Below are 25,171 nucleotides of genomic sequence, written 5' to 3' on the forward strand. Positions count from 1 at the left end.
CTATGCTCACCAAATTTATAACCTAGTGGAGACTTCAGAAATTGCACAAAGAATTACACATACACATTTTAAATTTACTGAGGATTACGATAGCAATAAATTAGACATGGGTCAGTCTGTGTTAATAGTAAGAGTTGCAGGATACTAGAAAGATTAGAAGAGTAAACATTTTGTAGCACTGTTTTACAATTACATGTATATAATCTACTGTTTATATTATATACTACTGTATACTAATAGTATATAATTTATTGTATATAAATGTGCCTCTATCCAGCTGTGATCATGAAAAGGTAATAAACTCTAGTAGTTATGAGCACAGACTTTGGATTCACAATCCTTGGATTTGATTCCTAACTTCACCATTTGCTATTGAATTAACCATGGCAAACTCTTAACCTCACAGCTTTACTTAGAAAAACATTGTGTTAAATCCTTACTTATTCATTTCAAAATTTGGTGGTCCTATGAGGAAAAACACATTGAAATTTGCCTTTGGTCTTCAAAGTTTCAATCTGCTGAACATTAACAAAAAAAGCCATTTACAGACGGAGACCTTGGAAAGTACATACTTTCGGGCCTGCAGAAAATTTTTGGATTGAACTGCGAAGGCACTGAAAATAGAAGGTTATAATTGAGATGTCAGCAAATATAACTTTAACAATTGCGGTCGATGCTACTGGAATATTAAATATACCTGTTAAATACATTCTTTCTTTTCAGTATATAAATTTTAATATGCATTCCATATCTCTCCAGCCATATTTCCTATATCAATAGTCCCCTGTGGCAACTTTATCTTTGAATACAAAGTACGCATATTCCATATTTGAGTAGTGATAATGGGTTTTATTCTATAAATAACAGCCTTAGTACCCTAAACTACAGCCAGCATAACTTTACCATTTGCAGGAACCACTGTGCTTTATATTCTAAATGGCAGTTTTAATGTTTTATTCATTACCAGTAAACAAACGCAGGACACAGGAAGAAGAAAACTTTATTAGCATGGAATAAGCAAATCTATCATTCTGGTAGTGGGGTGTCCTCTATCCAGTGGGCTGGTATGCCTGAACTGCTGAAATACAGTGTTCCAGGGCCCTTCTAGAATATTTTGACAGTACGAGTTGTATTTGAATCATCAATCCAAATGGCCGTGTGCTGACAAGAACTCCGAATTGTGGAAGAATCTTTTAAAATGGTATTTTTTCAGAGTCAGTTTAAAAGGTTCCTGCCCCCTGTGAGGTATGCTCAATAGCCTACTTCTCAAACTCTTCCTCAGAAATAGAAAATAATTCCAGGTGAGTGTTTGAAAGTAGCCTGCTGTTGGCCAGCTGTGGGGATACATGCTTGTAGTCCCCACTACTCTGAAGGCTGAGATGGGAGGATACCTTGAGCCCAGGAGTTCAAGACTAGCCTGGGCAACATAGTGAGACCTCATCTCTTAAAAAAAAAAAAAAAAAGAAAAAGAAAGTAGCCTAATGCAAGCAGTGAATTTGAGTCTTTTTGCTTTATTTTATGTGACTTTTGAACTATAGTCATAATGTACTGTTCGTTTTAATATACATTATCAAAAAACCCTACAAGTAAAATAGATGCTTCAGTAGAAGCTGCATGTTTTTTATGAGTTCATATTCCTCCTGGCAAGGGCCCAGATAAATCTAGGATCTTTATAGTTTAGAATTTCTTGGCCCTCCTAGATGTTTTGAATCTGAAGGTAAGAATGGTACAACACATATCATGAACTGGCTGATATGTAGATGGTGTTTCTGTGTTGTTGTTGTTGTTGTTACTATAGGAGTTTAATACATAAATATTTTAAAATTAGCAAATTTTAGAAACAGATTATGCATGTCATTTGAATATAACTGTAGGGCAAATTTGTCAGGAGTGGAGTAGCAGTGGTTCTCTCCAGAGAGTGCATTTCTTGTCCCTGCCACTTTCAGCCTTACTCTGTCTGGCTAGCCACCTCGGTCTCAACCCTGGCTCTTTTTAGCATTTAGACTTGTAGCTGCATAAGTAAATTCAAGTGCTGTGGGTTGTTATAGGTATGCTGAGATAGTGATTTTCTCTGACGCTTGGAGAATGTTGGGAATAAAGTTGGGAGGATGCCCAGTTAGCCTTTTGGTAACTTCAGGCACAGCCTGGCATTCCCCAGGATGTCCCAAGGTTAGGGGTTCAGGGAATCCGTTCCCATGGGGGCCTTTCTTGTGTTCGTACGCAGCTGTGGAAGACTGCCAACTCTTAAAGGCCTTCCACAGACATAGAAGAAAGAAATCTACATGTTCTTTACCAGGCAGGTATTCTTTCTGATGTCACAGATTTGAATTAGCTGCTTATGTTTCCTCATAAAAATGGTCCAGTTTGGCAATATGCTCACCCATAACGGGCTCTATCAAAGTAGGGCAGGGATAGTTAGTAGAGATCATATGTTTGAAAACACTGTCTTTATGTATAACTCCATGAAAAAAATGATGAGTGGTTAGATATAATATGTGATTGTTTTTTAAGTAGTGCTAGTTGTAAAGGAACTGAAGTACTGCAAAATAGCTTAAGTGTACAGTGATTTCTTTCAGCACTTTTACATGTTATGAAAATTATGAACTGCTAAGCAAGTGTGTTTACTCAGAAGAATGCTTAAGGAAAAAACAACTAGAAGCAACAGTAAGATAACAGAATGAATGAAAATGTTGTCAGAGGCTTGACATTTAAGAATTTTGGAGGATGTCTGGGCCTGAGTTTCCAGATGATACTGTAACATAATGTACTTAGTTGTGCTCATTTTAATCATGTATATTGTCAGATGCATTTCCCATCAGCAGTGTAGCAGGTATGTGATATAAAATAGGTAACATTTGATTTTATCAATTTAAAAAAACAGCCCTGCTTCAGGACATGAAACAGTGTACTCAGGAATAGATATTGGGTTATATTTCTGGTCCTCTGGGACTCTTTTCGTTTTAATAGTCTATGAGGATTATGAAAAGCTCTTGACACTTCCATTCAGACATGGCTGTGCACGAATGACTGTGCTTTGGAAGACACATCCAACACTTTTGGGATCACTCTAGAATTTTCTAAGAACTAAAGGTTGATAATCTGGTGAGATAAAAATTAGGTACCAACAAGCATCAAATACATTCTGCACAATTGTAGCTCTCCAAGGGGCTGAAGATTGTGCTAAATTAACAGTACATGTGATAGATCTACATCCAGATGCATTAAATGCTAGATTAAACAAGAAAACATGTCTTTGGGAAGTTTAGTGGACGTTTTAAGGTCTATATAAAATACAGTTAAAGGCCAGGAAAATTCCCAGTGTGTCGTACAAGGGTTTGAAATGTGGAACCTTGACCAGTACTGTTCAATAGAAACATAACTGAATCAGCTTCAGGAATTTTAGAGTTCCTAATCACCATAGTGAAAAGACATAGTTGAAATTTAAAATGATATATTAATACTTATTTAACCCAGTACTGCTTGTCCCTTGGTATTCATGGGAGACAAGACACTCTTTTGATGCCAAAATCCACAGATGCTCAAATCCCTGATAGAAAATGACATATTGTTTGTATATAACCTATGTGTATCCTCCCATACACTTTACATTCTCTAGGTTACTTAAAATTCACAACACAATGCCCACACATCATTTCATTCACATGGATTTAATGTAGTACTTAGTCTGCGGCAAATTCGAGTTTTGCTTTTTTGGATCTTTGTGGAATTCTTTTTTTCTCGAATATTTTTGATCTGCAGTTAATTGAGTCCATGGATGCAGAACCCACAGAGAAAGAGGGCCGACTGTATATCCAAAATACTATCATTTCAACGTGTAGCAATAGAAAATGATTAGTAAATGATTAGTGAACTTTTTAAAGTTATTTTTGTATGGCACACTTGTAGGACAACTTAAATTGCACTAGCTACATGTAGATGCTCTGTGGACACATGGGCCTGGTGGTCAGTGAAGTCACCACTAGCAGTTCTAGTGTTTTGCCTCTGCAGTACTGTGAACAGAAATTTTATACCGTTCCAATTCATAATTCCATGGCTTTTTTTTTTTTCTCTGACGTGTGTTTTCTGAAATCTAGAGTCCTCCTTTATTTTTAACTACACTAGGGATTTAGTCGGAAAGGGGAGGAAGGAGTTTAAGTATTTATTGATTTAGTGAATGAATGATTAAAGTTCATAGTGAAGGATCAAGGTATAGATTTCCTAATAATTAAGGGAATAAGATCACTGATATTAAAGAGGCAATAAAAAGGAGAGAGTAGAAGTTACTGAAAATCAAAGTCTAATTCTGAAATAGATTAAATTTTTAAACCTAAAGCCAAAAAATCTACATAAGTAGGAGTGCTGGATGATGGATTTTCAGAATGATCTTTTCCTTTGTATGTTTTAGTTTATTTGGGTGATACTACTTTGAAAAACCATGAACCAGTCTTTTGTTGCCTCTCTGTAAAAGGATACTGTGACATTAATGCATGTTTCTAGAAGTCTGGTTGTATTTATTAACTAAATTTCTGCTTTCTTAAATTAGCATAATTTAAGATTATAGAATACCCAGAGAGGTTCATGCAGCTTTTTTTGATTTTGTTAGACACGAGCAGCTTCTAAGGTCTAGTAGTATTGATTAGTTCTGTGTTTTAAAAACCAAAACAGTACTTATCAATAAGAAAGAATAATAACTACAAACGCCTTCTACAAATTACATGTTTTAGATTCTCCAAATATGACAAAATGATGCAAAGTAGGCATTAAGCCATTTGTGGATGTGAAAAAACTGGATTTTAGAGAAATTATGGCTAGGCCATAACTTGGAAACAGAAAAGCTGGGTGTTGAATGTAGGGCGTAGCATGCCACATCTCATCCAGCATCAGGAGGGGAATAGTCATTTAAGGAAACATTATTGCTTCTGAACTCTGCAATTATTGTTCGTGGTCTTACCAAAATAGGTGGGGGAGTTGCTTTCCAGTAACTTCTGAGGCCCCTGGGACTTTTGGGGTATGTGTGTAGGGTGGTGTTCTTGCATAATGTCTTTGACAAAACCTACATTAAAACATCTGGGCATGGTGGTGCTTGCCTGTAATCCTGGCGCTTTGGGAGGTGGAAGAGGGTGGATCACCTGAGGTCAGGAGTTTGAGACCAGCCTGGGCCATATGGCAAAACCCAGTCTCTACCAAAAAATCAGCCAGGTGTGGTGGTGCATGCCTGTAGTCCTAGCTACTTGGGAGGCTCAAGTAGGAGGCTTGCTTGAGCCCAGGAGGTGGAGGTTGCAGTGAGCTGAGATCTCACCACTGTACTCCAGCCTGGGTGACAGAGTGAGACCCTGTCTCAAAATAAAAATAAAAGTAAATAAAAGCAAAATACACTGGCAAACAAGATCTTCATTATAGTTTGTTTAATTTAAACTCCTTCAGTCACAGACTACTCGTGGAGAAATGCTTCCCAAATGGTAGCTAGACTCAGTCTGCCAGTGGCTCCTGGTTAAAACTTGAGAATGAGAGCATCAGACCCTTCAGTGTCTGCTTGGATCCACAAAGTAAATGCTGCAGTGACAATTCATGTAGCACTTCTGAGATCTGGCCATATTTAACTGTATACATTTATTGACTGTACTTATAAGACCATACACACCAGCAAATCAAGTCATTTGGAAGTGTGCTGTTTCTGGAGTTCTTCAAAAATTACCACGTTTCTCTCCTTCCCTCTTGTTCCCACAAAACCCATTCTGACTGCTGCCTACATAACAATCTGGCATAGCACTTCCATCTAGCTCACAGACCAGAAGCTTCAGGAAGAGGCAAAATGGCATGAGGAAAAGAGTATGGACTTTGGGATCTGACAAAATGGGTTCAAATTCCAGCTATTTGGTTGAATAGCTGTTGAGCTGTCTTCACTTGTAAGTGGAGGTTACTATCCTTTCTTCACAAGATTACCATGAAGATTACTTAACATAATGTGTATAAAGTATTTAACCACACTGCCTGACACATAACCTGATTTATGAATTGCATTTTTACTGCTGAAATACTATTGTAAGTAATATACTCCTTTAAAATTTTCAAGATAGTGACAGATAGATTCCTGAGCATTCCACGTGGCTGTAGTAAAACAGTAGGGAAACAGATTATTTACAGTCGCAGATAAACTGTTACAATGCAGTGCTTTATTGAACTGTGCTTGGAAAAGAAATCTTCTCTACTCACCATCAGAATTCCTCAAGGCCACAAATCCATCCTCTGCCAGCTTTGGAGAATCCTTCAGCTACTGTTGCATTCACAGGCTCAGCTGGAAAATAGTGAAAATATTTCACTCCATGGTCCTCATTTGTATCTCCTAAGAATCTCCTTTCAGAGTGGTATCTAGTAAATAGAAGAGGAGTGCTGGTTACAATGGACGTAAGTTATCGATTTTATTCCTGCCTGAAGCAGGTTGGGAGCTACTGGGAATGAGAAGATTCGTTAAATTTTATGAATTCATCAATGCAGAGTCAGAACTCAAGTTCTGTTAACAATATTAATTTATTCCAGCTCATTACAGATGTCTTGCATACCTGTGCATGTACAAAATGTAGGATTTATAGGATCCACAACTTTGTTAATGAAAGGAGACTCAAAGATCTTCAACCCCTTAATTTCATAAATGAGGATGCTGAGACCCGGAAAGTTTAACTAACTTGCCAGTTGGCACATACAGTAGTTAATGGTAGTATTGCAGTTTAATTAAGGAAAAATGACCAAATTGTTTTCTCCATCTAATTTGGTGTGAATCTTCATTAGCGAATCAAATAATGTTTAGTGGTCAGCCATAAGAATTCATCATATTGCAAAGAACAACAGAAACCCCAAACAAAATGCATTGTATAACTTGTTTGCATTAAAAACTGTTGCTGGTGTAAAGGACTTTATGAGATGGATGGAATACCAGATGTGTTTCCAGTTGCTTGGCCTCCTCCAAACAGGAGTGGCTCACGTACCCTCTCTTATAAACTGATTGGTCCTTGGTGGTAGCTGATCTTGGAGTGACTCTTGCATATACTGGACATCACTCTATAATTTGGGCAATACGCAAAATTAGGAATTGGTCTGATCAAAATTTATCTTACAGGAAAGTTTTTGTTTTAGTGAAATAAAAAGTGCAAAAATTATATAAATCGTAAGTATATGCCTCAGTAAATGTTCAGAATTGAACACATCCATGTAACTACCACCCAGATAAAATATTAAAACATTACCATCCCCAAAGTCTGCCCCTTATATCCCTTTCCAACTGGTCATTGTCACTCTCTCAATGTAACTGTTACTTTGATTTCATATCAATTAATGTTAACTGTTTTTGAGTCTTTTGAATGGACTCAAATTGTGTGCACTTCTGTAACTGGTTTAATTTTATTTCACATTGCGTTTTTTTTTTTTTTTTTCCACGTACCAGTTGTTTGTTCTCGTTGTATAGCATTTCATTATTTTTTACATTTCCAGGTATAAATGATTTTTGTTTGGGTATATTGATTTGTGTATGTCTGCATACAAAAATCAGTGATGATACTAAATTCATGTTATTTCTAATATTGTGACTATTCATATTTTCTGCTACAGAATTATGTTTTCCATGAATAATAACAATTTTGTTTTAAAAAATGTTTATTTTATATCTTTATACCTAGGCTTTATTGTACTTGCTAGAACCTCCAACATTAGCTGTATTGGGGTGATGAAAAATACCCTTGTCTTGGCCGGGCACGGTGGCTCACGCCTGTAATCCCAGCACATTGGGAGGCCGAGGCGGGCGGATCACGAGGTCAGGAGATCGGGACCATCCTGGCGAACACGGTGAAACCCCGTCTCTACTAAAAATACAAAAAAAAAATTAGCCGGGCGTGGTGGCGGGCGCCTGTGGTCCCAGCTACTCAGGAGGCTGAGGCAGGAGAATGACGTGAACCCGGGGGGCGGAGCTTGCAGTGAGCCGAGATCGCGCCAATGCACTCCAGCCTGGGAGACAGCGAGACTCTGTCTCAAAAAAAAAAAAAAAAAAAAAGAAAAAAGAAAAATATCCTTGTCTTTTTCTGATTTCAGTGGGTAAAGCTTTCAGTATTTCACCACAAAATGTGATGCCTACAGTAGATTTTTAAAGGCAGTTCTATTTACAAATTCTAAGGTTAATTAAAAAAAAGTTGGCTGTGTTGATTTTATTCAGTACTTGTTTGTGTCTACGTGAGGAGATGATAATGCAGGAGAGATCTGGCTGCAGGCAGAGATGAAACCCCTCCCAGGGGAAGAGGAGGAAACTCCCCTTCCTCTTCAGAAGGGCTGTGACAGTAAATGTAAATTGAGACATACTGGAAAAAAATAATGTAAATTCTTGAGACTGGGATTATCATGATGAAATATCTTAAACATTAGCCAGGTATGTTTGTCATGTGCATTGGAAAGAGCAGAGACTAGAGATGAGCAATCGTTCAGACTTGTTAAATGAGGGCCTAAAGGAGATGAGGTGGCAATGGAAAATTGCAAAAGTCAATCTAAAGAGTCTTTGGAGAGAAGGATGGATTTTTGTTATACAATGGTAGAAAAGGGTGTTAACATTGACTCAAAGATGAGGTTGAAGCAATTGGATGTTGATGACTTCTGACTGAAATGGGAAAGCAGTTCATTGAGGGAAGAATAATGACTTCAGTTTTGAGTTCTTGGAAGTGCTGCTGTCTCCTTCCCTAGATGGTAAGCCATCATGTATAGGGGGACAGTCTTGGCTGTAAATCTCCATGGCTGTCGTAATTCCAGACATACAATAAGATGATAAATGTATTTTGATTTGTTCAGTGATATATATATATGTGGACAAAAAGTAGAGATTTAAGTGGGAAATTTTTCATTTGGGAGTTACCTGGGGTGGTGGTAATTGACACTCTAAGAGATGAACTTCTAGGAGATCAAACACAGAGAGAAAGCACGTCTTAAAGTTAGGGAGGCTCTTGGAAGATACCTCTGTAGGGAGAGAGAATCTTCAAAAGACATCTGATGGTAATGGTTAGAGAGAACAGAGGTAAGAATCAGAGAAGTCACTGAAACATGGATGAGAATTTTCCAGGTGCAGGTTGTCTATAATGCCAAATAGACATCAGCGATCAAAGAGGCCATGGCGGAGAGGGAGTGGATAAAATGGTTAATAGGTTGTGATTAAATGTCTGAGGAATGACAGAAATTGTTCTGCAACTACATGAAGCAGTAGAACTAGCCAAAAGTACAGTGTTGTGTAGTAAACATCTGAATATTTTTAAGGCAGGAGAGGTGACTTCTATGCTGGAGGAGAGCATAGAATGAGAACCCAGGTGTGGTGAGGGGAAGGGAAACACCCTGAGCCAGATCAAAAGCCTTTAAAAAGAATACTTGAAGTAGTAGTATGTAGTATAAAGCATTTTATGAGGCTGAAGACTGAAGCATGTTGTAATTAGAAGCTTATGGGTAAATACAAAAACACCATTATAGAGGTTAGCAACCAGCAGCCTTCTGTGATGAAGGAAATTTGTATGTTTTGGACAAAGATTGCCATTTACAAAGATCTCCAAATAGTATGTGCCATGCCCTTTGTGTGGCTCTTGTATTCATTTAGATGCTATATGGGTGCGCTTTTCATGTTAAAGTTGAACAGTCATGTGTATACTTCATAGCTCTATTCTTGATTTCTAGTAAGTTGTCATCTACTTGGTTTTCCTGAACTGAAATGCAGTTATTTTAATCCTGCATCCTGGCTTCATGGAGAGATGAGCTGTGTCAAACCACACACCTGGTGCCTACTGTTCACAGATTTGATGTATTGGTGCTTTCCCAAAGTGCAGCATACCGCTGCCAGCCTTTTTAAATTTTGAAATATATGTTATACGATGTCTTTTTTCACCTTTGAATCCTCACTGATAGGGATATTTATTTATGTATAATTATGTAAAGGAGAATTAGTACATATGATTATAGAGATTTTATAGTTCCTTTATATTTCTTTATTTATTTTTCTGTATTTCAATACATTTTAGGAAGTTAACTATTTGACAGCATTGAAGTTTATTTGCTTAGCTTTTAAAATGAGATGTAGGCTCTTTATTATTTGGTTACCTTATTGAGATTGTTTAATATTATGTTCATAGCAGTACCTTCAGAATCAGCAAAGAATCTAAGAGTTGAGGGAAATATTTTGCCAAAACTATGCATAAATTACTTTTTCAAATTATGTAATTTATAGCTGTTTAGGGTAACAGCCTCAAGCACAGATTAGAAATACTTTTTTGAAATGTATTTTCAGAATTGACTTTTATTTTAAAGACATCAAAGAATGCAGTTTATTTGTAAAGTGAAAGTTAAATTCCTTTTTTTTTTGTCTGCACAGGTTTGAGTATCACTGGTGAGAAAAGGAGAAAGAGAATTTTCATTCATTAATCCTAAGTTTCATGTAGGAGACTTTACAGACAAATTTTAAAATCTTTGAAAATCCCCCAAACCTTAAAATGATTTAAGGAATGGATTAATTTCTAATTAGTGGAGAAACTTAAAATACTGGCTGTATTGTAATATTGGGCGTGATTTCAAATAATCTCAGATTTGGAATATAGTTTTCTTTTCCTTCATTGGAAAAGCATCTGAGTTTATGTCATTAGTTCAGAAATACCTTATTTTAAACTGGTTGAGGGGAAAACACCAAAACTCTCTTGTTGCTCTTGGCTTTCTGCATATTTTCCACAAATAAAGATACCACACTGCTGTGCATTGCATGATGAGGTTATACCAAGATTATTTATAAGAATCATCATTTAAGTTATAGTACTTAAAATCATGAAGACTGGAGCCAAACTACAGGTTTCAAAATTCTGCCTTTGCTGCTTGTTAGGCAAGTTACTTCTCTGTGTTTCCACATCTGTAAAATGAGACTAATAATTCCACCTGCTTCACAAGGTTGTAAGGATTAATGCAAGTTAATAGACAATGGAGTAGTTAGAACAGTTGCTAGCACATAGTAAATTCATATTAAATATTTGCTGATGCCAGGACTGCTGTCACCACTACTACTTTTACTACTGGGATTTGATACCATTCCACCCTGAACAATTTTAATTCAGTTTGTTGGCTAGTGGCTTTCCTTTCCTGTATCTCCCAAGATGTGTTTAGCCACCTTTGGGAATAAAGTTAGAGAACTGAAAGGATTTTTTTTAAAAATCTGGTGTTTTTTTGAATGATACTGTATTTAAATTAAAATATAAAAATACATTCCCTATTCTTACTGGGGGATACCTGTGAGCCCTTAACCTGCTTACTCTCAATAATTATTTGATCATGTCATTTCACTTGTGAACGTATTAGTTTTGTGTGTGTCTCCAAATAGGTTTTTAAGCCTGCAGTGGGGCAGTTTTTGTTTTGGGATTACTTTTCAAAATGCCATTGACATTCCTTGGCTGCTACAATATTTTTCAAAATTATTTAATTTTTTGGAGTATTTCTGAAACTTACATAACTTATTCTTCAGGATTTTATCTTCTGTCTGTTTTTTCAGTAAAGCTTAGCTGTGTATGTGTACATGTGCAGAAACACCATCTGTAAGCAGATTTTCATTGATTCATATTTTAATAATAAATACTGTGCAGTATTTGATCTTTGGCCAGCAATGTCAGAAATATCAAGAATCGTGTGGAACATGACATAATTCTTAATCATTTTTTCATGGAATTCTTGAAATTATATTTTAGTGGTCCTGATTTAGCATACCTAATAAATCCCTTTGCATTGTAAGACAAATACACACCTGAGACACAGGACGTTAAACTTTCAGAATTGCTTTTATTATTTCCTTGAAATGAATCCCCCTTTCATATCACAGGCTTCTTTTCCACATTAGAGTCCCTCTTTCAGTTGGATAGGCTGACTAATATGTTAACTCATGGGATACTCACTCTAATAGACACATATATTCTTTGTAAGTTATGCATATTTTCACATACGTGTATGATTCTCAAATTCAGACTTAAATCTACTACCCAATCCATCTCTTTTCCCTGAAATGTCTTGTCTTCCCCATTTTTCAAGACTCAGCTTTGTGTAAGCACTTCTGTGAAACTTCTCTGATTTCCTTCCACTTCCCACTATACTCTGTTCTTTCACCAGAGCTCCTATGATGTTACTAAGGATGGCATCTTGATCTGAATTACAGAATATTAACTTTAATCACTTTCATTATAAAATGTGGACATCAGTTCAACTTGCCTGGAATAATTATGGTTCTTCCATGAATTCAGTTAAATAGTATATGTAAAATTACCTAGTCATTGTTAACCATATGGTAAAACATTCAAGAGATGGTAGATATTAGTGTTGTAATTATGTCACTTATCCATATTAAGCCCACCTTTGTTGACTGTGAGCTTCTGTGTGTCAGGTTCCATGGAGTATTATTATTGATGTTCTCAGTTCTTTGCATATAGGCAATTCATGTGTGAATTGATAACAGAATGTGTTTGCCATGTAATGTGCATCACTATTATAAATCAGTGACTTTTATTACCTGCTAGCAGTTGCTAGAATATAATTGAGTTGACCTTCTTCAATTTTAGTATTTTTCCATTTTTAAAGGAGTTGTTTTTGATTCTTATAAATAAGAGTCAGACCAGGTACAGTGGCTCATGCCTGTAATCCCAGCACTTTGGGAGCCTGAGACAAGAATGTCGCTTGAGCCCGGGAATTTGAGACCAGCCTAAGCAACATGGCAGAACTCCGTCTCTACAAAACATTAGCTGAATGTGGTGGCATGAGCCTGTAGTCCCAGCTACTCAAGAGGCTGAGGCAGGAGGATCACCTGAGTCTGGGGTGGTCGAGGCTGCAGTGAGCCATGATGGTGCTACTGCACTGTAGTCTGGATGACAGAGTGAGACCCTGTCTCAAAAACATAAATAAAAATAAAGTAAATAAGAAAATAATTTGTCATTCTCAACAAATGTTATTTTTATTTTCTGGGATTATGTAGTAATGAGAGAAGCATATGGTTAAGCAATCCCTTTGACAGTCTACGAATTTGCTTGTTGAGAAATACTAATTGATTGTGTATTATGACAGCTAGCTGTGTGTTGAGCAGATTCTGAGATACGTAGATGATATCTAAATACACAAACTTAGATTGATGAATTCAGCCATTCAGAGCTATTGTTCAGTAAGGCACTCAGCAACCTGTAAGATAATCATTAAAAATATCAAATAAAGTGTCTCATTTTTGGATCACTATGTCAACATGCCAGTAAAACAAATCTATTCAGTCCTTTGATTGATCTTTCAAATTATATTATAAAATCTACCCTTGTTAAAAGTTCCTTGGGCTCAGATTTGCAAAGAGATTGAACATAAAGTTTCCTAAAATACTTTGTCTTCTAATATTTTCTAATTATCACAAAGTATTTTGAGAATGCAAATTTCATTTAAATGTCAACCATAATTAAGCATGTACCATTTGTTTTTCTACTCAAGTTTCACAGTTTGATGGAATGTTTTCCCCACAATTTAATAAATATTTGTTTTATTTCACATGAATTAATTTAAAAGTGTGGATAAGAGCAACATATTTTAATCAACTATTGTTGTGATGGGCTAGAAAATAAATTTATTCACTAAGCAAACTGTTTACTATGCATTTGAATAGGATTTATCTTGCTTAGCATTGGCAGCCTAAGCATACAGGCAACAATTAATAGGAAAGCCAAATATGTATACTGCATACTGAGCAAAGCAACTTATTTTTTCTTGATTGTATCATAGATCTCTAGTATCTAAAACTTTTAACTATTTACCCCATAATGTCCTGTACCTAGCTGTGTTCCAACAACACCCATTGAAGTGAAGTAGTAGAGAAATTCTTAGGCCGTGTGAACTATGCATTTGTAATTGGTACCAAATATGTGTTTGATTTTATTTTCAGTTGCTTTCAATATTTTTAATTTGGCATTCTATGTATACATCACACAGCTACATTTTACAAGTAGTGCTGGAGATTACTGGGTAAATGGGCACCCTATTCTTCCCTTCCTTCCACCAGCCTCTCAAAACCCCAAAGATTTTAACATCTTCAGCATGATGGTTAAAAATGCCTCCTGATAGATGGGATTAAGAGAAAGATGTGAGTGTTCTTCATCTGGCAATGCAAATGTGTGTGTGGCCAAGTTACTTTTGGCAGAATGCAGTACTACATGTGGTAGTACTTATGGTACTTACGTGCACGTCCAAATGGCACATGTTTATATTTTGTTACAATTTAAATCACATAAATTAGACATACAAAGACAAAATTTAATCATCTTGTCAATCCTTTGCAGTACAAATCAGATTTTTGACTATGCAATCCTGATAAAATGTCAATTACATTTGAATCTGAGCATGGCATAAATTACTTTTCAAACCATTATATTGAGTACAATATATGTAAAAGAAATGCTTAATTCATTTGCTATAGTTACTTTCTTTTAAAGACTTATTTGTTCTCTGGGTGCACAGAATGATGGGGTGTAATGAAACGGAAGCCGAAAACAGATTAAAAGAGTAATTTCCATGTCAGTGTGCTTTTGCTTTACCTTCTCCTTCTGAAAATGGGCTGTTTATTCAGTGAGCTTTGTTCTTAAGTGACTGCTCAAGTTTTGGGGCATACCTTACTCCAAGTGGGACCTTAATTATTAAATTTTACTTTCTGTAGTAGTATCTGCTATTTTAAGTAGTGAAGAATCCTTGGGTGGAAGCATAATTTCAAGGAAACATAAAACTGGAAATGGGGGACAGTTTTATAAATGAAGTATTTTAAGTCGACTTATGCAACGAACAGAATTCCAAGGGGATCTTTATTGAATATGGGTTATTATTGACCTCTGAAATCTCTTTCTCCTATTTCCATTGGCTATTGCATCTTTGAATTTTCTTAATGGAGGAATTATGAACACTGTACTCTGAGATCCTAGAGTGGAGATTCCATTTTCTGTGGATCCCAGGACCTTCATATAAGCAAGTATGGTTGAAGGTGATATTGAGGAAGTATAACTTTGTATCAGGTGTCGGACACAGCTTTTCTTAGTTTTCAGGAAAGCTGAAGTGGAAAAGGAGTTTGGGCACTTGATTATAAATGTAGGGGGTAGAAATAGGAGTGACATTTCTTGAATACCCATTATACACCAGACATTCTGGTACACACATTCTCTTTTTTAATATTCTTAGCTTTAAAAAAAAAAAAGTGGGGAGGAGGGCTTATACTAGTTTAACAAGGAGCAAAAGGAGCATGTAAAATGGAAACAACTTACCCCAGGTCACATTACTCCCAAGTGTTAAGGCTGATGTTCCTTCTTTCTGGCTTTCAGAGCTAGATCTTTTCCATGATGGCATCACAGCCTTTCTCACATGGAGTGGAATATGCCATTCGTTCATGTGAGATCCTGACATGCTGGATATGATGGAGTTCCTGAAACTTCCGTGTTGTCACCTGGATTGCCTGATGAGTCAAAGGAGAGAGGGTGGAACTTTGTGCCTGGGGTTTTCGTTTTTGTTTTTGTTGTTTTGAGATGGAGTCTCCCTCTGTTGCCCAGGCTGGAGTGCAGTGGAGCGATCTCGGCTCACTGCAAGCTCCGCCTGCCAGGTTCACGCCATTCTCCTGCCTCAGCCTCCAGAATAGCTGGGACTACAGGTGCCTGCCACCACGCCCGGCTAATTTTTTTTTTTTGTAGTTTTAGTAGAGACGGTTTCACCGTGTTCGCCAGGATGGTCTTGATCTCCTGACCTCGTGATCCACCCACCTGGGCCTCCCAAAGTGCTAGGATTACAGGCGTGAGCCACCGTGCCCGGCCTGTGCCTGGGTTTTTGTCTGAAGGAAGGGATATATGCTAGGAAGTAGGTGTGTAATTATAAAATATGTCCAGGAAATCTTAGAAGCTTTTTGTGCTTTCTTTTTTTAACTTTTGAGATCTTTACTATGATGGCCCTGTGTTACTAAATTTAGTGAGCATTGGATTACTCATAGGAGAATAATGCTTTCTTTATGGACTCCATCTACCCTATTTGAAGTGATGTCTGTTATCACTTTTTAATGCTTAATCATGAATTGTGAAAGTTAAATGTATTTCATGTGTAGACTTTACTTGAAAATGTGTACCTGAAATGGAAAGTGAAGTACTATTCTCTCCTATTGTGAGAGGCATCTCTTTTCCTATAGCCACGATTTGCTAACTGTGTCCTGTATTAAAAAACTCTAGTTTGCTTCTCTGTAGAGAATTATGTGTGTCCAGTGGAAATCCAAGTGCCTCTTCTTGGTAGTAAGATGTGTCATGCTGTACAAGTTCAGAAGAGATACAGTAGGTGTCACCTGTCACCTAGCAACAAGCATTCTTCTTTGTGTCTTTAGCTACTTTTCATTTTTAGTCAAAATAGCTATGAAAACGTAGCACTTAGATTTGCATTTATCTCCAGAAATATTTAGATTAACCTTCAAATATTTTTAGTTCCCAAGATAACTCGCTGTGACAGATGAAACAGAAATAGCTTTAAGTAGAAAAAAAGCAACTTATGTGGTAGAAACCTTGATGCGCAGAGCAAGGCAAACTTGGACCTGTTACATAACATCCCAGACTGACATGCACAAAGCCTGCCTGTCAACTTCCCCAGTTGGCTTTAAAAATTACAGTAACTGAATTGAATATGTATATAAACCTGTATTAGTTGATTTTTAAAATCGGTGCTGGAAAACACAAGATCATAACTAATGAAGCAATGATTTGTAAACTTGAATCTGGAAGACAGAGTTCCAAATAAGATTACTATATCAGCACCACCATTCAATTTACTCAAAACAGAACAGCTAAATTACCTTTGGGCAGAGAGTAGAATCCCTGGCTAGTTAGATGTCTAGATGTCTAGTGTGTTTCTCTGTCTCTATTTAAAGATACATAAAGGGATTCTCAGAGGATCTAGCAACAAGTATACTTATGGGTCTATTTTAATACATTTAAAATGTATTAAACACTAACCTTTAAAGACTGAGAACATAATAGATCATTTAAGATGTGACGAAGAGCAAGCAATCTGGTACTGTAGTATAATATAATGCCTGTACTCTGAGGTAATTATGACAGAGTAACTGCTTGTTTGTTAAAGTGGATAGCATTCACTTTCATTATGGCCAAGGTCACTTCTGTTGTCCAGGGTGTACTGTCTTTGAGTTATAAAGGAACTTGAGTGATCATATGTGGAAATTTCAAGACAGAAAAAGAGAAGGGAAAGAATTTAAAAATCATTCTCTATTGCTTGCAGCTACTAAAGAGAAACAGGTGTAACTGGAATTTCTCCAGTCTCTCCTCTAAAACCATGAGTATTTACCCATGGTTCCAGGCAGCAATATTTTGGTTTAAAAGTAATCCTAAAATACTTTCAAACGTGTAATATTTTATTCCTTGCCATTTTCATGTTTTTCATGTTGAAATAAGTGACCAATCCTTTGCATTTCTTCACCTAATGACAATTGAGAAACATTTTTGAAGCCAGGAAAATGAGGACCAAAACCATGCGTCATGAGCATTTTGATGAGGCCACTGGCCTTTAAAACTTCTGTGCTTTGGGAAGATTTACTGGGTAATTTCAGAAACCTATTTGGCAGAGCTAAGTAAATTTAATTCAGAAATTGATGCGCTATTAACTGTTATTGGAAATGTGCCATTTTCCTATTTTATATCATGGCTTGCTTTTGATAGGGATTTGGGGGGAAAAACTAAAGGCCCCTTAGCATGAATAAAATTAGAGATGCATCTGTTCTATCATGTGGCCTCCATTTAGAGAAATCTTTTTTATTTCCTATTCGATATCTAGGCTGTTGATTAAAAAGTGGTAATTCTTACATGTATGACATTTAACATTTTACAGATTGCTGTATAAACATTACTGCAATTAGACTAGGCAAGGTAGATAAAGCAGGTATTATTATTATTGTTATTATTATTATTATTATTATCCTTGCTTCTTGGAGAAGAAAACTGGGCATCAAAGAGGTTGAATAAGTTGCTTAAGTTCACACAGCCAGAAGATGATAGAGGTGAGACTAGGGACAGACAGGTCTTCTCAACTCTAATCTGTGTCCTCATCTCTTACCTTCATCTGTGCTACTTAAAGTATGAGGGGCTGAAAGGCAAGAGATGAATCTTCAACACTCTCTTGGGAGGCTCAATTGGATGGAAAGCAAAAACTAGTTTTGTATCAGGCCCTTCCCTGCTTTAAAACCTACAGAAATATAAATTTAAGTTGTAGAAGGTTGCAAATGTAGGTGGTATGACAAACCACAAAGAGCCATGCCGTAAGATTTGGGACTAAGGCAGGGGTTCGTAAGAACCTTGATATTATCTAACTTTTACCTTGGTTATAAAATTTACCTCTGATCAGTTTCATCCTTATGTCTTCTCCTAGTGGCAATATAAATTGGTACAGCTAAGTGCGGTAGTGTAGGATGAGGTTACATGGGGGAGTGATGGTTGTAGTTTGCAATGGGCTCTGCTTGCAGGCGTTGCCCTCTTCCTGATTGGAGGTTCTTTGTGTCTGTCCAGAGGAGGCATCCTTTCCATTTGCTTAAAGGCATCATTCAGACCAGCAGAGACTCTGGTGCACACCAGATTTACACGGAAGGGTGTTTATGTGTGATTCGTAATAAAAGTCACAAATTACAAGGCAAAAGTTAAGAAGTAAATAATGATATATTCCCTCAGTGGAGTATTACGAATTTTTAGATTAAGCATTATTAAGCTTATATGAGAAAATACCGGTGGCACATTAAGTGAAAAAAATTACAGAACTATCCTGTGAAAAATAATGAGCCAGGTTTTGATGTACCTTGATTGAACATTCTGCTAAGAAGTTGGAACTGATTGGATTAGATATATTTTGAAGACTAGAAAGGACAAAACATCTTTGAGAACACTGTGTCTTAGGTGACTTTTTAAGTATTTCAAAGGATACCATGTTATGGTTTAATCATGTTAAATAGAGGAATTATACTCTGAATTTCAAGAGAATGTTTTTAGTCTGCCACTATAATATTAAAATACTGGATTCCCTTTTTAGTAGCATGTCTGGTAAAAGCTGTAGTGCATATTAGGGGACATGTTTTGAGACATTGTTATAGCCAGAGAGACATATATATTTAAAACTGGAATAAAATTAAAGGCCAGTTTCCTTCACTGGTCAAGCCCATGGAGCTTGTGAACTCTGCTGCATTTCATTTAAGGCCTTTATGAGTGAGTGAGTTCTTTTCAAATGTATGGAAACATACACAGGAAACCAGGCCCAGTGCTACAGCCCATAGACATTGGCACAGAATGGGCGCTGCTGAGAATTCCAGGGTGTGTCCCCTCTTGAGTGTAATTCCAAACGAAAAATAAAGTCAACTGTGCCTAATAAGCTGGCTCAACTGAATGCCAAAGAAAATTTGCCTCATGAAATGGAAATTCTGAAGCAAGTAGCATAATGCTGAGAGAGAATACATAGGAAGACTTGTAAGATATACCCAAATAGGGCAAATGGTCTATTAGAATCAGAGCTCCCCAACCCAATAATATTTAATGATTTGGTGAGATCCTAATGGTCCTGGAGATTTTGGACCTTTTAGAAACCATATGAATATTTAATATATATTTAATTTTTAAAAGAAGGGACATATATTAATTTAGATCTTTTTTTTAAAGTTACCTGGGTATTGGCTGACATGGAGCCACCAAATTTATTTGTGTTCATTATTCTGCACATTTGTGTCAACTGTAAAGAAATTATCATTTCCCCAATGAAACGACATTACTTTAAATTCTCTCAGTTGCTAAGAATAATGAAGCCAAGGGTTCCAGTTTGAGTATTTGGGGCTTCTCTTTTTTGCAGGAAATTTACTTACAAACCTTTTTTTTTTTTTTTGGCATTTTCTCCTCAGCTGTCTCTCTCTGTTGCATCCCTTTCTTTTTATTCTCCTCCTCCCTTCCTCCCTCGTTTTGTCTAGGTCTTAATTATAGTGCCCAGGATCTTGTCTTAGTGTCATAGCTGGTGTTTTTTCCTCTATTGCATTTTGCCCTTTGATGGCTGCTGAAGAGCAAGCCAACAACACATAGCTGAAGAAAAGATATTCCTCAGCTCTATGATCACGAGCTTAAGGAACTGTAGATTTAAGATGTATTTTTTTCCCCAAAGGAGCCATAACATCAAGTTGTAGAACTTTCTCTCATCATTTGTCTTTGTGTTTTTCTTGCAGGATCAATGTGACTCTAAGAACAAATGGATGAATGAATATCCATATGAAGAGAAAAACAATAAAGGTTGGTTAGTTGTTAAAATTGCATTGAAAATATTGCTACTTTGAGCATTACTTTTGTGTAGTTTATTCTCATTAGAGTACTTTCTTGTGTGAATACGAGACAGAGGTCAGTACTTACATGTGCATATCTATGTGTAAAATGTAATTTTTCTTTTTAGCCCCTTAAAAAATTATATGGAAGCAACTCCTCATTTTTTTCCTGCAAGTCTAGCTGTAATTCTTTTCCAGAACTTAAGCTGGTATTTTAAGAATCAACTTTCAGATGAATATTAAAAAATGGAAAACTGCTTGATGCAACTGATCACTGGTACAAAAAAAGAAGCCAGATTTTGTTTAATATACATCAGTTTTCTACAAACGTAATTCTAATACCATATGGTGCATGATTGCTGTCAAACGCAGTCCTATGACCCTGAAGTCTCTGCTTTTCTCTTAGAAGTAGGATCATCATGGAAAACTTTAATATTTGGTTTCTTACAAATACAGTATGAATTAAAGTGTGGCGGGGGGTGGCGCTGTGAATTTCAACAGTCCTCAAATGATGGGTATTACCTTATTTGTGGTAGTTGAGATTTTCTTATAGTTCCTACTGGTTAAAATGTAAAAATCATAGGTGACACTAAGAGAATTACAATATGTTAAACCATCTCTATTTCATAAGTAGGGTTTTACACTGAACAGGTCTCATACAGAAGCATGTGCCTCATAATTCCTCATGTAGCTGCTCAGCAATACAATTTCATATTTTCCTTCCCATATTACTCTTGCTGCTTCCAAATCAGTGCACAACTTGCCATGTCTTTTTCTGCCAGCCTACCTTCACAGCCACTTACAAGTGATTTTCAAGTTGTATCTTTCACTTAAATTGCCTTCTTCCATCCTCATTGCTAAAATTGCCCCTTTCTAGTATTTGTAAAGTGTTTAGACCTGTGGAGGGATATTGATTCAGATATGGTTCAAGGGAGACTTCTGTAGGTATCAGTAGTGTTCTTTTTCATGACCTCAGTGTTGCCTGTGTGGGTGCATTCACTTTGTGAGGATTAACTGTACTGTGGACTTATTTGCATGTGGATCAGTGGTGTGTTAGTAAAGTGGTTCTCTGGGAGAAGGTGGGGAGAGGAGAGGCCTGATTGTAGTGTTTATCAATTCCTGTGGTGTAATTATTCCCATTATGGATGGTTTCAAGGCTTTACCACCTGGCTTGCAAGATTCCTTGAGATTCAACAATTGGCTCTCATGAGCCAGGGATGAGCTAGCTCCAGCATACCATTGATAATTCCATTTATACAGTAAAGTTAAAAATTTTATGTATTCTTTAAGACTAGAGTGGCGAAGGTAGTAAATTTACTTTTCTCTTCTCTATATAAACATGGAAATGTTCTCTACCTATCATGCAAAATGTATTTATCCCTTTCCGTTAGAAATGATGTTGAGATAGTATTTCTTTATATTTTTGTTCGGTTGTCATTAAATTTTTATATTTGAAAAGATCAGTGTTAGCTTTGTAAGTTTATAAATTTTGGCAGTGTCATTATTCTGTAACTAATTTTTATTATGACAAATGAAGATGATGGCAAAAAGAGTCATTGTGTTACTAGTTACCCTGAGGATAAACCCTGAAAATATTATGATTGACTGTAATATATGTGATTCATTCTGAACAATTGTGCCTTATAGCTCATAATTCCTGAATTCAAAAGTCTTTAAGGAGAAAGGAGCAGTGAGTATTTAATTTAATGTGTTTGTCCCATTGAGATGAAGTCTCGCTGTGTCACCCAGGTTGGAATGCAGTGGCGTGATCTTGGCTTACTGCAACCTCTGCCTTCTGGGTTCAAACAATTCTCCTGCCTCAGCTTCCCAAGTAGCTGGGATTACAGGTGCATGCCATGATGCCTAGCTAATTTTTTGTATTTTTAGTAGAGACAGGGTTTCACCATGTTGGCCAGGCTGGTCTTGAACATCTGACCTCAAGTGATCATCCCACCTTGGCCTCCCAATGTGTTGGGATTACAGGCATGAGCCACTGTGCCCAGCCTCACTGCTGCGTGTTTAAAAAATGATTTTTCATACATTTTATCCATTGCAGATGCCTTTGAACAGAGAATACATTGATGCTTGTTTTTAAGTCTGCTTGAATCAGATGCTGTTAGTTTTAACAAAGTCTGATTCAGGAAGAAAATTGCAGAGTTTGAAAATTTATCTTTTTTTTACATTTCAAATACATTGACAAGGTCAATATTAAGATGAAGTTTTTAAAATGTCGGCAGTGGAAGCTGCATTGCCGTAGTATACATAATTGAAAAGGGATTTGAATATGGCTTTTACAACTGTTTTGTACGTCTCCAGTTTGCCAGTGGTGACAAAATCCTGCCAAGAGCCACAGAATATCATGCTGTGCCTTTCTGCTTGGGTTCTAAAATTTAAATAGCCTACTTGGGATTTATAAAATTTCTGTTGTGTCCATACTGAGAGTTTTACTTTCAGGAGCAGTCTTCATCTGCCCTTTCCTTAAAAACAAAAACAAACAAAAAACAAACACAACTTTTGCATTAAGTTTTTCTTTACTTCATTTTTAAGTTACTTCCTTTACTCAGCTTCATTGCACTTGGATTTGTCCCTTTACCTTCTGCCTTTAGAAAACGACAAATAAATTCTAAAAAGATTCCCGTTTTTCTGTTATTTCCTGCTCACAAATACCAGCATAAAATCTAGTGGATACATGCTTCAGCGTATTTCAGCAGTTGTCCTCTCTGTGAATATGGTGGCTTGTTGTGGACCTGGCTCCTTGCTTTGCTTCATTTTTCTTCCCCCCAGCCATTTCAGTATGTTTACCCAGTGCTTCTCAGCAGCTGGCTTAGAGCAGGTGTTCAGAACATACCCACCCCACATATACATTAGTCCAGCTTATCAGAGTTCACGTTAAAACTTGCTTTGCCACTACCTCTGATGAACAGCTGCCTAACCACCTAGCATTAGCAGTGGGGTGACTTTTACTTTATGCGTTTGGAAATCAAGAGAACAAGAGCAAGCCTTTCTGTGAGCGATTTCATGCCACACAAAAAGGGTTTATTTCATAGTGATGTCTGTGTAGCTTGTGGTTGCTTTAAATTTCTTTTCCAAGTTCCAAGGCTCTTTCTTCGCACAGGATAGAGGGATTGTAATAGCAGCAATCCAGCTTTTCTTTCATTTTGAACTAAGTAGTGATAGCTGCTCCAAAAGCTGCAATTAATGTAAATGAAATGGATTGTTAGCATTGGCTGCTGTAAGTGTATGGAGGGTAGTTGCCTGGACAATAAAAGTGGAATCAAAAAGAGGCAGGCCTTAGCTCTGCAATTCTCTGTCTGTCTGATCTGGAACCCCAGTGCCCTCTCCTTTGTGAATTTTAACTTTCTCATCTGCAAAGAGGAACTAATAACACCTGTCCTGCCTATTTCAAGAGTTGCTGTGGGTGTGAAAAAAGGACATACTTGTGAAAAAGATTTAGAGCTGTCAGGTTCTAAAAGTGTTCATGGTATTGATATTATTTGTTTTTTAGTGTAAGAAAGATTCATGACATTGTATGATTTCACATCACAAAGTCAGACATTTTCAGAAATCGAAGTGCCCTCAAAGGTCATTAATTCTAACATGCAGTTGGTGCATGGCTACTATCCATAAGACTTGGTTGGCTACATTAGTGTTATATTGAGCACGCCTTGGAATTTTTAGTTCGTGTTGCATTCATCCTATTTCCGGGCATATATAATCGTACTAAAAGTTTTTTTTTTTTATTGAGCCACATCAATAGACTTGATACCAACTAGTATGCGTATCATAGTATTTATTAAAATATCATCTTGAATTGGGTCACTCCTTTTACTGTCAAGTCACTTCAGTTTTGGGTATCTTATTTATCTGGGAAATGGGATCAAAATGATATACAGAGATTTGGAAAAGATTGTGGAATTATTGAAGGAGAGAAATAGCTTCATTATTTGAAAAGATGATGCGTTGCTCATTTTAAAACCATTAAAGCATGCAAAGCCCCACCATCTCCGTGCCTCATACCTTCTGTTCATATTCGGTGAACATTATTTATAGCTTCTCTGTGTACATACATACAAATAATTAGAAACAGTTTTTTAAAAATAAGATCATATTTATACCTTGCATCTCTTACAAAGAATTTTTTTTAGTTTGCTTCCAATGGAATGAAAAAAATAAGAATTGAATTTAAGCCCAATTGATTAATTTCATATTAATATCCTTTTACCAAAATGATACTATTACTTAACAGTTAATTTAAAAAACCCCAAACTTTGAATTCTGTTTTTTGAAATGACTGAATTTAACTTTAAACAGAATCTTTTGACTTTTTGTTAGAAAGATGGGAAAATTAACAAAGTTTCTTCCTGACTCCCTTTTTCCTCTTTTTGTTTTACTGTTCTTTTAAAATTAAGGTTATTCACATTTATTTTATGATTCTTAATTGTAATTATCAAAGCTATGTAGTATTATTACTTCCCTCAGAAATATGGAGAGACATGGCTTCCCTGTCATCTGGCGTTTGGTGTCACTGTGAAGTTTGAAGCAAACTGATCTTTTCACTTGTTCTTGTTTTGTTTTTTTGTCCAGGATGCTAATGAACTATTTTAAACCTGAAAGTTCAGGAACTTCATCGGTTGTTGTACTTTTTGTCATTCTGTTTCATTTTTTCTTGGATCTTGCTCTTAATCTCTGAGAAGTAGAGTCTGTTTTTATGACAGGAGGTTTTAAAATTATATTTAAAGTACACTATTTTGTTCTTCTCTTTAGTAACCCTGATAATATGTGTGATGTTTCTCCTTGATTTTCCAT

The 25,171-nt window shown here is 36.4% G+C and overlaps 1 protein-coding gene across 7 annotated transcripts in view; it reads left to right on the forward strand.

The window, feature by feature from the left end:
* Positions 1-25,171, forward strand: part of KLF12 (KLF transcription factor 12) — a 450,646-nt gene that overhangs the window by 120,633 nt on the left and 304,842 nt on the right. For all 7 annotated transcript variants that reach the window (XM_055245003.2, XM_055245008.2, XM_055245007.2 and 4 more), the window contains exon 2: positions 20,273-20,336. In XM_055245003.2, the coding sequence (XP_055100978.1) occupies positions 20,304-20,336 (33 nt within the window). In that variant the 5' untranslated portion in view covers positions 20,273-20,303. The remainder of the gene's footprint in view (positions 1-20,272; positions 20,337-25,171) is intronic.

Source organism: Symphalangus syndactylus, chromosome 15 (assembly GCF_028878055.3).
Source record: "Symphalangus syndactylus isolate Jambi chromosome 15, NHGRI_mSymSyn1-v2.1_pri, whole genome shotgun sequence".
Classification (NCBI taxonomy): domain Eukaryota; kingdom Metazoa; phylum Chordata; class Mammalia; order Primates; family Hylobatidae; genus Symphalangus; species Symphalangus syndactylus.